We start from the raw sequence: 14,543 nt of genomic DNA on the forward strand, positions 1-14,543 counted from the left end.
TTCCTTCTCTATGCCTCTCCAGTCTCCTCCCTCAATCCCACTGAGTTCCTTTAAGGGCTAAGTCCACACTCGGAGCTGGGTGCAAGCTTCTATCCAGCAGGCCTCCTCCTGCTCCCAGCAACCCGCCTGGTACAGCCACTGTGGCTGCTCGTGGGAGCCAGGCCCTCCGTGGTGGCAGCCATTTCCCGATTGTCCTGATAAGTCTGGCAGGACTTGGCTGACCAAGACATTTACTGCACAGAGAAGGAAGGCTGGAAAGCAGAGATGACCCAGAGGGGTCACCTGGACAGCTCTCATTCACGTAACAACTCAGCACTGGTACCACAAGAGGTTAAGATAAAGGTCAAGGGTCAAAGAAACAACTTCAGGAACAGGGTGCCAGGAGTGTGTGCGTGCGTGCGCATAAATACAGACAGGGAGAAGGCTCTGAAGAGAAAGGTGTACTGAAGAGGCAGCTCCACGGAGCAGAAGACCGGATGAGTGGTGGGCTCTGAGGGGCTCTCTAGGGGGCTGGGGTGGCTTCAGGTCACAGGGCTTAGTGCATACTCTTTGTTGTCCATGGGAGACTAGGGTAGACAGTCCACTGGGAGGGGGGAGGGACAGGAAGCTCCAGCATCTCTGCATCTAGGGTCTTGGATCTTTCCCCAAAGGGCCTCCTCTTTGCCCTACTCAGCTGACAGGGCCCATTCTGAGCTCCCTTCTCCCTAAAGCCCTCCGGCCACACAGTGCATTCTCTGTGGTCTGCTCTCTCCTGGAGTCCATCTTAGTGTTTGAGGGGAGAAGGAGCTGAACCTGGCTAGAGGTGGTGACCAGGGCTCAGCTGCTCTGTAGTATAGGCTGGGTCTCCCCCCAAACCACACAGAGCTCTTGAGGGTGATCTGTGAGGAGAACCTAGTTCCTGGGACTAAGTAACACCCCCCACCACCACCACTGCAAGTGCTGAGCAGCTTGGTGGCTGGCTATGCTCCATTGCACCCCCTCCTGGACCAGTAACAAACTGCATCCACAGCTTCTGCCCCACCCGCTCAGCAAAGTGGCCTGGATAGTAGGAACTGAGGGTTCCAAATACAGGTCATTCTCACAGCAGCAGCAGCTACAAGCAGCCTACCACCCTGAAGTTCTGGAATGACACTTCCTGTGTACTCTACCCCTTCACACTCAATCTTCTATTGATACTAGGACCCTGTACACTTGGGGGCCAAAGACAATCAGCCCAGCCAGGACGACTGGTACGGAATGGCTTTAGAAGACACCATTTCATCCTGAAGCTGTGAACAGAATGCCACCTCGTGGGACAAAGCGGACCTCATGGCTGTAGCTGAGACACAAACCCTAAGCAGAAGGAGCATCCAGATTAGCCTGGGGTCTAGTGGGGGCTTAGAGTTATTACAGTGTGTGTGGAGGTGCAGTGGGAGAGGTGGAGAGATTTAAGGAAGGGGTCACAGGTCAAGGACCTCTGAGGCTTCCAGAAGCTGGGGTAGGAGAAAAGCAGATCTTTCCACAGAGCATGTAGGAGGAAGCAGCCTGTGAGATCTTAACCTGAAACCCAGCTGAGACCTCTGACCTCTAGCCTAAAGGGAAGCAGCATGTTTGGAGTCACTAAGTTCCAGGTGACATGTGACAGCAACCACAGGTAAGCGGTGTGACAGGAAGAATGCTGTTCCCAGACTCACCCCACGTGGTTCACAGCCACCACTCAAGAAATACTCCTCTCCAAGCATTTGGAGGAACTCGGAGTCTTCCACATTCTTGAAACAAGCTCAGCAGTGACCTTGATGTGCCCTTGGCTGAGGTATGATCACCAGGTCCTCTGTTTATGTAGATTTGTTTATTTTTATTTCTTGTGTGTAAATAGACCATCTTTTCCAAGTCCTTCTGAAGGCCAGAAGAGGGTGACAGATCCCTGGAAACTGGAATTTCATGAGGTTGTGCGTTCTCTAATGTGGGTGCTGGGAATTGAACCCTGGGCCCTTTGCAAGAGCAGCCAGTGCCCTTAAAGTCTAGGCCATCTCTTTAGCTTCTCTTACGGCCACCTCACCAGGGGTGTGAACCACTCACTCAATCTTCAGAGCTCCTGCACAACATATGCGCGCTGACTGGACTAGCCAGCCCAGGCCCCGAAGAGAAGGAAGGCTCTAAGGAGCCACTCAGACACACACAGCTGAGACCACCAGACCCGACTTCCTCCTTCCGCTTCCACACAGGCCCCAGCTCTCGTTCACCCAGTCAACCTCTCCTTGTGCTGTGTCAGCTCCTTGCTTCATGGAAGCCACATGTCTAAGACCCCTCCTTCTTGACTGGGACACCATGAGGCATTCTTTCAGAATAGCCTCTGTCTGTGCCCGCCACAGGAGTCACCTCCTTCACGCCAAACAGGAGGTCTGGAGTTTTGAGCCATGAGTCTTGTTTTATGTACTTCTGGGTCTAAAGAATCTGTGGCACACAGTAGGTGCTCAGTAAATATCTGTAAACACACACACACACACACACACACACACACTCCCAAACAGGAATAAAGCTGAGGAGAGACACTGCATTTCCATCAGCGGTCGCTAAAAGCTGGATGGTTGGGATGGAAGCCCTTGGGGGCACAGGGAAAGTGTCACACACACACACACACACACACACACACACACACACATATATATGGCCCTCAGAAGGGTGGGCTGGGCTGGTTACAGCACTGTTTCCTTAGGGTATGTGACAGCCATGACACCTCACTCACAGGGCCTGCAAATGTCACTTCAGTGGCTCCATTCATGATCTTTGTATGTGTTTATGTGCATGCGTGTATACACAGATGCACATGTGTGCACACCTGCATGTCAGACACTGATGTCAGATGTCTTCATCAGTCACTCCCATCTTATATTTTAAGAAAGGGCCTCTTATTGATCTGGAACTCCACCCGGGGACCAGCAAGTCCAAGGATCGTCAGGTTTCCACTTCCCCAATTCTGGGATCCCATGTGTGAACCAGAATACCAGCTTCTACATGGGTGCTGGGACAGAGCTTAGGTCCTCATGCCAACTGAGCCAGCCCCTCCCCAACCCCTCAATCTATCTTTTCCACTGAAAATTTCTATCTCCAACCTTGTGGGACAAAAGTTCCAAGTGACAGTAAGTGTCATCTCTGGGCCGCAGCACGCTAGGTGCAGAAGTCTGATGATCACAAGCCATCAGGAAGTCACTGAGCCTGAGCCAACACTTCAGTTACTATTTCCCACTACCCACACTAAATACCCTTTCCTCTTTGTTTCATGAAAATCAAAACTGGTGGCAGGCACACGCAGCCCCACACCAGCCAAAGAGCTGGAGAAAAGACTGAGATCCCAATGGGTAGGACCCATCACGAAAGGAAGGCTGATCCACGAGGGGTGAGGACACAGGCCTGCCATCTCAGGAGACTTGCTCGGCAGGACCATGAGTTCAAGACCAGCTTGGACTAAAGAACGAGACCTCGACTCAACAAAACAAAACAATTCTTAAGAAGAGGAAGGGAGCACAGGGGAGGGGCATCAGACATTGGTGCTAAGGACACTGACAAGTGGCCAGTGTTCCCCAAACTTCTCAGGGAGCACCCCAAGGTCAATGTGTTCATCAGAACCCAGGTTCAGCTGAGCATGGTGCCACATGTCTGTCATCTTAGCTCCACAGAGGCTAAGGCAGGAGGATGGAGAATTCCAGTCTAGCCTGGGCTACATAGGCAGACCCTGTGTCAAAACAAAACGCCTACTAAAACAGGAAGGAGGGAGGAAAGAAGGGAAGGAGGGAGAGAAAGAGGAAGATAGAGAGAGGAAGGGAGGGCCTGCCTGTCTCTGCTTAGGTCCTGTGAGTCTCACTGTGCTGAGAGGATCCAGGGCCTTCCCTCTCTGGGTGAAAGGCCTCCCTTCCCCAGTGGTGCCTTAAGAGGCTTCTAGACTTTCTGCCCTGACTTGTAATCTATGCTTCCAGCATTATGAGATGTTCCCAAGAAGATTAAAACAAACAAACAAAAAAACATTGCTAGCAGGAGCCAGATATTAGATCCCAGCTCCACTGGCAGCACTCAAAGAAGGGATGGCACAGTGTAGTGTGACAGGAGCTAGGCTGTCCCGCTGCAGAGCAGTGTAAGGGAGCAATGGGCTGGGAGCTGAATCCCATTCTTCATTCACTGGAGCAGCTGCAGCTCACCAGCCATAGGCAGGACCTTTCTGTGCCTGGTGTCACCATGCTGCCGTGGGTACCCTGCCAGCTGAGGACCCTCTCTGCCTTCCAAGCAGCAGAGGCAGCCTCGCTAGAAGCCCATTTTCCTGAGAAGAGGAAGAGGCAAGTGCTGGTGACATGCCAGTGCCCTTGTCCTGTGTGCTGGCATCACACTGCACATTAGAGACAGCTGCCTCTTGCCTTTTAATGGTCAGTGTGCTAGTTAATTTTTTTTTTTTTTTTTTTTTTTTTGTTAACTTGACACAAGCTACAGTTATCTGGGAAGAGGAACCTCAATGGGGAAATGCCTCCATCAGATTGTCTGTGGGCAAGTCTGTAGGGCGTTTCCTTGATTAATGACTGGTGTGGAAGGGTCCAGGTCACTGTGGGTGGGTCCATCCCTAGGCAGGTGGTTCTGGGTTCTATGAGGAAGCCACGAGGAGCAAGCCAGTAAACAGCTCCTATTGGGTTTCTCTTCTCTCCATTCCTCCAGGTCCCTGCCTTGGCTTCCTTCAGAGAGGATTGTTCCTGGGATAGGGAAGTCAAACAAACCCCTTCCTGCCAGTTTTATCACAGGGATAGAAATCCTAATTAAGACAAACAGGTCACCATCCCTGTTCCACCAAAGCACGGAATGGCACCTGACATCTGGCTTATACCAGAAGCTCAGAGGTGCAGAGCCAGGCCTCACACTCAGAATGCAGCAGACTCAGCAGATCTGAGATTGTAAAGATGCCCACGTCCCAACAGCACAGCATATAGTGAGGAAGGAAAGGGGGTGGGTGGGAACGGCAGCTGGAGCAAACATCCCCACCTCTGGATATTCACTTCTGGCACCTCATGGCCCCACAGTCACATCCACTAGATGTGTCCCCAGCACCCAGAAACCCTTCCCAGGGCTACAACTCAGCCCAAGGAACCTGCTTCTCAGAACCTGTGTTCACAGGGTTGGGACCCAGAGCCATCTCCACCCCTCAGGGACAGTAAGGTATACAGCCAGACTGAGGCAGGAAGATGGTACAAAGTGGGCCTGGCCCAGTGCTGCTCCAAGAGGGCTCTGGGAAGTAGGAATAGGATTGGAAGATAGAAGGGCAGGCGGCAGGAAAAGGGGAAGCCTCGAGGAAATTCAAACTCCATCCAGCACCTGGAGGGTATGGAGGAGTGTTCCCACAGAGGCCTGACAAGGAGTGTCCTCAATAGGGGCCAGGCAGTGAGAATCCCCTACAGGGGACTAACAAGGGGTAAGTCCAACAGAAGCCAGGCAAGGGGTGTCTCCCACAGAGGCCTGACAAGGAGTGTCCCTCACAGGAGCCTGGTGAGGTGCCCCCCACCCCAGAGATCAGGTAAGAGGTGTCCCAACAGAGGCCAGGTGCTGGCTACCAAGTCCATGCTGCAGAGCAGCTCAGAGCCTGAGGACAGTGGAAGCCCCAGGGGTAGCCTTAGAACCAGGAAACGGGGCCTTAGGAGCCTAGGTAGGCACTGCAGGGCCTGAGACACACTACCCTGGAGAGTGGCCAGCTGGTGCAGAGACGAGGGAGGGAGCTCTCCCCAGCCCTTCTTCCCCTCAGACTCCATCAACAGTGTCATATCATGGCTGTGGTGAGGAGGCTGGGCCTGCTGGGGGTAAAGCACAAAGGCCCCCAGGAACCTTGAAGGCAAAGCCACAGCACAGGGACTTGTGGACCCTGTCACCTAAGCAGGAACTCCACAGTGGAGTATTCCTTGCCCTATCTATCAGCTCCCACCCTGAACAACCCAGTGATTTTCACATGGTGTCATGTTCCATGGAATGACAAATTCCAAAGGCTTCCCAGGCCTGAGCTTAGAGCCCTCTGGGTTCAGACTACAGCATGTGGCTCCCCTGAGCAGCTGACCTGGAGACAGGTTAGCAACGAGGTTGTCCCAGGACAGCCATAGAGGGATTCTGGTAGATGAGTCAGGTAGAAGAGGGTCAGCAAGGACCATGACAGTGGTTGTTCTGCATTGCAGGCCTTGGAGAGAGACATAGGGGTTGTAAGCCAAGGAATGTTCTAGAAGGAAGACAAACAAGGCTTTCCCTGTAGCCTCTCAGAAACTAGCCTTTGCCCAGCCTCGATTCCCTGGGTGATACTTTGGAGATTATGCAGTCCAGGCTAGCCTGAAACCAGTGATGCTCCTGCCTCAGCCTCCCTAGTGTGGGGATCACGTGTGTGTGTGTGTGTGTGTGTGTGTGTGTGTGTGTGTGTGTGTGTGTGTTGGGGGAGCAGCTCAAGATTTATTACAGCAGCCATAGAAAATTGACATCTCTTCCTGAGTCACTGTGCGGAGTGGGCCAGATGATAGCATACAGGAGCGGGGAGGGGAGGGGTCTTTGAGCAACAATGGCTATATAGTAAGGCTCTCCCACCACAGTGACCCTACACAGTGTCCTTCATCACCGATCACCCAGAGGGAAGCCACTTTCCTTTCCAACAGCAGGTAATGAGATGGTTAACACCGACTGTCAGCTGACTGGATCTAGAATCACCTTGTAGACTAACCTCTGGCATGACTGTGAGGGAGTATGTGACCTGCCTGAATCCTCCGCCATGACTTCACCACCATGGTAAACCATAGCCTGAAACCATGAGCCAAACAACCCTTCTCCTCTAGGCTGCCTTGGTCAGGTGTTTGATCATAGCAGCAAGAAAAGTGATTAACACAGGAGTGATGGTACCCATGGGTAAACTGGCGTGTGGTGGCCAGGCTCCTGCATCTGTATGCTGGTGACAATGTGGGGTCCTCAGCTAGCCACTATAGTGTGTGGACATGGGCATCTGAGAGGGTGAGGATGAGGCCACAAACCCTGGTAGCCATATGCACACAGGTAAGCCCCACCCAGTTTTCCCGGGTAGGTCTCAGCCCAGTGGGCACACATTCCTGGCCTGATGACGGGTAAGGATGCTGACACAGCCGGTGGGGAGGGGCTAGGGCCAGAGTGGCTAGGCATAGCTTTTGGCACACACAGCTCAGCTCACCAGTGGGGACTGCAACTTCTACTGTCTGCAGATAACACCACTTGTCACATGAGAAACTGCTACACAACCCAGAAAGGACACGCAAGGCCACCATCCATTTAACAGGGCAGATGGCTATCCCCATGGCCATGCAGAAAGCACATTCAGAGACAAGAATGACACGCACTCCTGTTGTAGAGTGTGTAACCTATGCAACATTGCCCTGCAGCTATCAATACCTCTTAGCGTTTGTCATGCCCTTGACACTTCCACAGTTACATGGCCTCATTTTTATGGTGCCCATTCTGCAGTTGGAGCAGCTGAGTACAGACTTTGGGAAGTCCTGTACTCTGCAACATAAGGCTAGGGCTTGGCAACCTGGAAACAATGCCATCTCCCTCCTGTCATTGTATAGTATGTACCACTTCCATTCCAAGGAGCCTGCACTCAGCACAGGACAACTGCATTGAGAGCCCACTCCCACCTTGCCAATTTCCATTCCATATGCACATTAAAACGGTTCTTGGTCTGACTAGAGGCTCAAGGCTACTGGCAGAGCCAAGTGCCCTCACAATACAGGGACAGCTGCCCACCCAAGACTTCAAACCACATCCTTCTCCTCACCAAGGGACTGGCCACCAGTCCAAGGTTCCTTTGGGCCTTGCTGGCTAGAAGAAGCTTGGGTCACCATGGTCCTCAAAGGATGGAGAAGTGAGCCCAAAGCACCCGGCAGATGCCCACCTGTCCTTTTCCCATGGCCTAGGACTGTGCCTACAACCAGCAGTGACTCTCCTAATAAAGTGCCTGTGAATCTGCGCTGCCCACACAAAGGATATCTGATTAGCCACCAGAAGCTTCACCATGGGCAATTCCATTCCTGACACAGAGGTTGCCCTGTTCCCAAAGTGACACCAAATCTAACCAACTCTGGAATCTTGGTGGGTAAAACCAAATGGCTCCAAACTCATTGCTTGGCACTGGAATTCCTGGGGGCATTGGCCTAGCCCAGGCCTTTCCCCAACTTCTATACATAGCTTGTTTGCAGGAAAGCAGAGCTGAGAAGTGGTTGGCTGAGGTATTTGCAGTGCTGCCAGGCAGTATATATCCCTTTCCTACCATGAGCAAACCACTGTCAGCGAGGACTGTGCTATTCAGAGCCGGCTGAAGCCACCACAGCAGGACCCCAGCAGCACTTCATTGGTGTGAAGCCTTAGAAAGAAGGGCAACACACAGGTGTGTGTGTGTGTGTGTGTGTGTGCCTACACCTGTGCAAATGAGATAGGCATGTACCTGAGAGACTGTGCCCTGAGTAGGTCTATATCTGATTGTGGCCCCAGTGTGACCAGACACCTCTCACTCCCACCCCCATGCCCAGTGTAGCCTCTAGAGGGAGTCAGGTTGTAGCCTCATCCACAATGATGACTCAGGATCCTCACCCAGGAGTCATTGTTAGGGACTCAGATCTGATAAGGCCTATCCCCAAAGGCTCCAAACAGGGCTCCATACTGGAAATGGAAATGTCACCCCCTAAACTTGTGACCTGGAACTTTCTGGGTCAAAGTTAATACTGGGCTACAGTAGATCAGGTTGTAGGAGCCAGGCACGAGTTCAAACCCCTGTATATGAGAGATCACTGCTGTATAACAGGGGTAAATGTCTCAGCCTCTCTGAACCCATTGCACACTGTTCTGCTAATATGAAATGGCATGCACAAACACAAACATGCAAGCCTCTGCTTACCTTAGGTGCCACAGAGCTCATGGACCACCAGCCACCAGGCACATCTCACAGACTCACTTTGGGAGACAGAATTTGCTAAAGGTCCTTCAGTCCAAGGCACCTCTCCCCACACAGTGGCCAGCTCTCCTACAGAACTCCATAAGGGGCTAGCCCACCCTGGGGGGATGTGGAATCACCAAGAACATTGTTGGGCCCTGCAGACATCTCAGGATAGATTTTGCAGGGAGACGTGGATTGGAAATGCAGAGACAAATAGGTTTCCAAGACTCAGTCCACAAGGGCATGTTCTGGACCTTAGAGGGCTCATGCCAAATCAGAGCACGCTGGCTTCCACAGAGCAGGCCCGCGGAACTAAGGGAAGGGCTGCTCACACAAGTGCGACATTCTGCCTATAGACCCAGGAAAGCTAACTTAAGTGCTGAGGCTCATACACAAACCTTTTCCTTGTGCCAGATGCCATGCCTGCTGTGGAAGCCAGGCCCACCAGTGCCATGCCATCTCACAGATGCAAGGCTCTGAGCATGTTGGATAAATATGTGTGTGTACAGGTAAGAGGGTGCCAGTCTTTAGCAGCATCTGCCCTGCACCCCCTCCTTTGCTGTATGGCCACCCTGTCCACATCTGTCAGTGTTTGAGTTCCCTCAGCACCCCCCAAGGTGTAAACACTTGCTCTATTGGGTCCATCTGTGAACTGAGTCTATCTCCAAGAAGACAGGAAGTATGTATAGAATGAACTGCAAGATGAACAAACACTCCAGATCGAAGCCTGGACCTGTGGTGCCCAAACACATGTGCCATGTGATCTCTGGCTTGCCTGTCACTTTCCCCACCACCAGCTCCTACTATTTTCTAGCAAGCGATACTGCAGCAATCTACCCCCTCAGTAGTGGCGAGTCTGGTCCTTGAGTCTCCATTCCTTCTCAGGGACAGCATAGATCAGGTTCCAACAGGTCTTCTCCACTACAGCCTGCTCCAGGGAGTCTTGCACAGTCCAGGGTGACTCCCCAGGACCTTAAGAAGGGGCTACAAAGATACCAATGTCCACTGTGTTCTCGGTACCTACAGTAAAGGCCCTAGGAGCCCACAAGAGGCCAATGGGGTCAGGAGAACCACCCTGGCCACAACTCTCTTGAAAGCCACTGAACACCAATGAAGGGGTATGAGGGCACGAAGCTGGGAAGCCCTGACATGGGCATTCTCATGCCTGCTGGCCCAGCACCAGGGAGGCCTTCACAGGTGTCTAGGACCTTCCCCAGAAACAACCTGCAGGCTCATGTTTGCGGCGGCGGCGGCGGCATTTACAGGCACGAGCGATCAGTCAGTACACAGGTAAATTCATCACAGAACATGAAGAACATGAAGTGAAAACTCCAAATCCCAATAAGCAGACTGCCAAGAATGTGAGATGAAGCCAACTCTGACCTCAGTGTCCCAGCTCAGCCCATGGGCAGGCTCAGGCCCAGTCTATATGGAGAGATGAAGAATACGACTCTACCTGTGGCTGTGAGGTCTACTCCATCCCCATCCCAGCTGTCCCGGCTGCTCTGTTGACTGGAGAGTGGTCGCAGCTCCTGGGTGGTCCTGGTAGCCCTGGATAGACTGTCTGTGGGGGCCACCGGCTGTAGCTCCGGCTCTGGTGCGGGAGCATGGACAATTGTAGGTGCCTCCTGAGGGGCAGAGGTGACCTGTAAGGAAAGAAAGGACAAATGAGCCAGGAAGGAGAGGCGCCTGGGGCTCTTGTTATTCCTTCCTCACTGTGGCCTGACCTCTGTGGCCAGCAGTCCAGCTGAACTGGCTTCAGGCAGTGAACACAGCGTGTATTCTCATTGCCCAGCCACGGATCCCATGCTAATACTGGACACTGTAGCACTGTGTGTCCATCTCGTGATATCCTAACATAGAAGCCCCCAGCTTCTGGAAGACCCCTGGTAAGTGTCTAAGACAGAGCTGCAGGGAGATGCATCACAGTCCAGCTTATGCAGCCTGTCCCTGGGGGACATCTACTTGTCATTGTGCAGCACACCATAGGACCCTGGTGTTCAGCTTGGGAAGCTGGGATGATGTCTCTTCAAGTCTTCTGGGGGCCAGTCTCCTTGAGACAGCATCCATTCAAGATTCTGTTGTGACTGTCTTTCAGGCATGGGTGAGGTTCCCCACTGCTCAGAGTGAGTGGAGAGGGCTCCAGAACCCATAGGCACCATCTTTGGAGTCTTTCAGGGAATAGAGGGGGGCTACCACTTGGTTTCTTCCCCCTTACACCACCCGGTCTCATTGTGTGACACAACAGTTCTATATATTTCTAGGTCCCTGCATCATGGAGTCAAAGGAACACATGAATGGCAGGTACCTTGGGAACAAGACACCCTACATCTCTGTGGTATGACACATCTCACTCCACCTTGCTGGTGGGCACAGCTACTGCCAGGCCACCCCGTCTCTACAGAGACACCCATCTGTACACGGGCATCTAGCCCCTACCAGGACACCCAGCTTGAGTTAGGCTCAAAAATCAGAGCACAATATACGTGAGTCAGTTCCACCACATGGACACCAGGGATCAAACTCAGGTCATCAGGCTTGCCAGCAAGTGCCTTTCTTTGCCAAGCGGTCTCATTGGCCCTCCTCCATAGGTATTTAGGTTGTGGACACATGTACCCAACACTGGATTCACCAGTTACCTCAGTATCATCCCACATCACCTTCTCACCCCCAGATAGAAATGGTCCCAACCCCCATGTCACAGTATCTGGTCATCCCGCCTCTAACCCCCTCCCCCCCAGCACACACACATTTCTTTCTGTCTTTGGGCTTGACTATTCAGCTGCCTCACCAGCCCCAAGGCTGGACTGAGTAGTCAGAAAGAGAGACAGAGGTCACAAGCAGGGTCAGCCCAGGCCAGGGGGATTCCCGGGTCTAGGTGGGCATCTGGGGCCAACTCAGCCCCAGGCAGGCAATTTGGGCCACAGGGAACCAGGCCCAGGCTGGTGGCCCCTCCTCTTCCACACTGAGAGTGCAGAACTGGTGAGAAGTCATTTTCTGTTCATCCAGTTGTTTTTAATTTTTTTTTTTCCCTAAGGGCTTAGTTCCATAGGAGTAGCACCCTAAGTGAGACGGATGTTCCTGCGGCAAGCTCAGCCCCCACCAGCCCTGCAGGCAAGAGGCAGATGAATTTACTGCACTGTTTCCTGGAGTGCTTTAATTTATAGCATCCATATGGAGACACTGCCCAGCTGCACCCCCCTATCCCCCTACCCCACCCCAAACCCCACAGCAGGCATGCAGACTGGAGCCGGGAGGCAGAGCACTGGACCACACACATCATTTGTTCTTCTCATTCATTCGTTCCTTGGGACCTGGGGTGAGTACATCAGTGCAGCAGGGACCCCCAAACTCTACATGGGTAAAACTAAAGAAAGACAGACACAGTGTTGCCACATCCATGAGGGGGTGGCAGCATGCTTTGCTGCCGGCCAGGGACTTCTGCTGCCAGGGAGGGCTTCCGGGTCAAATCAGGCAGTGACCTTGAGATGACCTCTGTGGACAGGTTGGAGGGGAGCAGAGGACTGTGAGTGCCCTAGGCTTTGTCCCCTACCTGTGCCCTGCGTTTTCTCCTGGAGTAGAAGAACCAGCAGGGTCTTGCTGGGACAAAGTAGCTGGGTACACTGTGGCACCCCCAGGAAGGGCTGTGGAGTTGGTACTGAGTCTAGCAGAGAGCAAAAGGGAAAGGCATGCTCTTTGCTGAGGGCCTACTGTGTGCTGGCACCATCTAAGCCTTTACACAGACTCATGCGGGGAACCTTCCAGCTGGCCCTTGACAGGGAGTCATGGGCACAGTGACCTGTCTGAACTTGTACAGTAATTGCGTCTTTGAAGTTCAGCGGTTGTCGGTGACCTCACTCGGCTATGAAGCAACTGGGGGATGAGGCTTTTACATGGAGAGCATCAAGAGTCATGGGCAGAGACAGAGGGTGGGGACAGCACTTCATTAGCACTTCAAGGGCTGGGTGCAAGGACTCCCCAAGAGTAGGGAGATCCAGAAGGACTTCCTGCAGCAGGTGGAATCTGAACTTGACCTTCAAGGGGAGTAGGGTTTGGCAGGGAAGGACAATAACCTGGGGATGGGAGATGTCACACTAAGAGCCATGCGACTGGGCCCAGACGGGCTCTTTATCCACACCTCTGCAATGTTCCCTTATCTGCTCCCCTACCCACTCACCCATCTACAAGCCCATCAATCCACCCATCACCCATCTATTCATCCATCCGTCTGTCCATCCACCCATTATCTATCTGTGATGGCTATTCTTGGTTGTCAACTTGACTACATATGGAATTAACTAAGACCCAAGTGGCTGGGTACACCTATGAGGGATTTTCCTTCCCCCTCCCTTTTTTTCTTCCCAGACAGGGTTTCTCTGTGTAGTGTTGACTGTTCTAGAACTCATTCTGTAGACCAGGCTGGCCTTGAACTCACAGAGATCCTCCTGCCTCTCTCTGCCTCCCAAGTGCTAGGATTAAAGACATGTGCCACCACTGCCCAGCTGAGGGATTTTTCTTGATTGAATTATTTGAAGTGGGAAGACCCACCCACCCTAAGTCTGGATCTCTTAGAGTGGGAAAATCTACCTTAAATCTACACTGCCCTACATGGAAGAAAGAAGCATTTGCTTTTTGCCTGCTCATCCTTGCTCCTGTCTCACTGGCATTAGAGCATACTTCTTGGGATTACAACATATACTGAAGGCCAGATGAAACATCCAGCCTTGTGGACTGAACAATTACTGAATTCTTGGTCTTTCAGTTGGTAGGAAGCCATTGTTGGACTAGCTGAACCACCATCTGTAAGCCACTCCAATAAATCCCCTTTATGTATATGTGCTCACACATGTGTGTATATGCATGTGTATATACATACATATATACATATTATCCATTCTTTTTTCTCTAGAAAACCCTAATACTCCATCTACCAGTCTATCCATAATCCATTCACCCACTATCCACCCATTCATCATCCTTGTACTTATTCCATTCATCTACTCACCACCACCCATCTATTCATTTCTTCCATCTATCCACCAGTCCATCCATCCATCCATCCATCCATCATCAATCCACCCACCACTACTCATCTATCCATCTATTCTTCACCCTTCTATTGATTCCATCCATCATTCATCCATCCACCAATCCATCTTTTCACCTTCCCACCCATCTATCCACTCACCCATCTATCCATAATTCTCACTCATCCATCCATTCATCCATCCTTCTACCTATCCAGATGCCAGGGCCAGGTGTGCTGGTCAGCTTTTCCTACAAGTGGGGTCCTCTGGTGCAGCAGGCCTACTGTGTGTTGCTATAACAAAGGGGCTATGACAGACATCAGCCCTTGCTTAAAGGGGCACATACCATCATCCCACAAGGCAAGACCATGAACCACTTGAAGGTGCTCAGCAGCAAGGATGCAGGAAGATAGCCCTACTCAGGGCCAGCAAGAGCCAGGCTGAAGGATGCTAGCCCCACCTTCCATCTCAGGTGCTTCTGGGAGTACCTGGTGACATCTTTAAAAGCTGCATTCCCCTTGTTAAGGAACACTGACAACTGACAAAGTGATTTGCACACAGGAAGGAACATAAGGTGG

The 14,543-nt window shown here is 52.1% G+C and overlaps 1 protein-coding gene across 3 annotated transcripts in view; it reads right to left on the minus strand.

Moving 5' to 3' along the window:
- Positions 1-14,543, minus strand: part of Gse1 (Gse1 coiled-coil protein) — a 340,737-nt gene that overhangs the window by 207,194 nt on the left and 119,000 nt on the right. For all 3 annotated transcript variants that reach the window (XM_051201581.1, XM_051201579.1, XM_051201578.1), the window contains exon 2: positions 10,395-10,584. In XM_051201581.1, coding sequence (XP_051057538.1) covers positions 10,395-10,584 — 190 coding nt within the window. The remainder of the gene's footprint in view (positions 1-10,394; positions 10,585-14,543) is intronic.

The sequence above is a fragment of the Phodopus roborovskii genome, unplaced genomic scaffold (genome assembly GCF_943737965.1).
Source record: "Phodopus roborovskii unplaced genomic scaffold, PHOROB, whole genome shotgun sequence".
In the NCBI taxonomy this organism is placed as follows: Eukaryota; Metazoa; Chordata; class Mammalia; order Rodentia; family Cricetidae; genus Phodopus; species Phodopus roborovskii.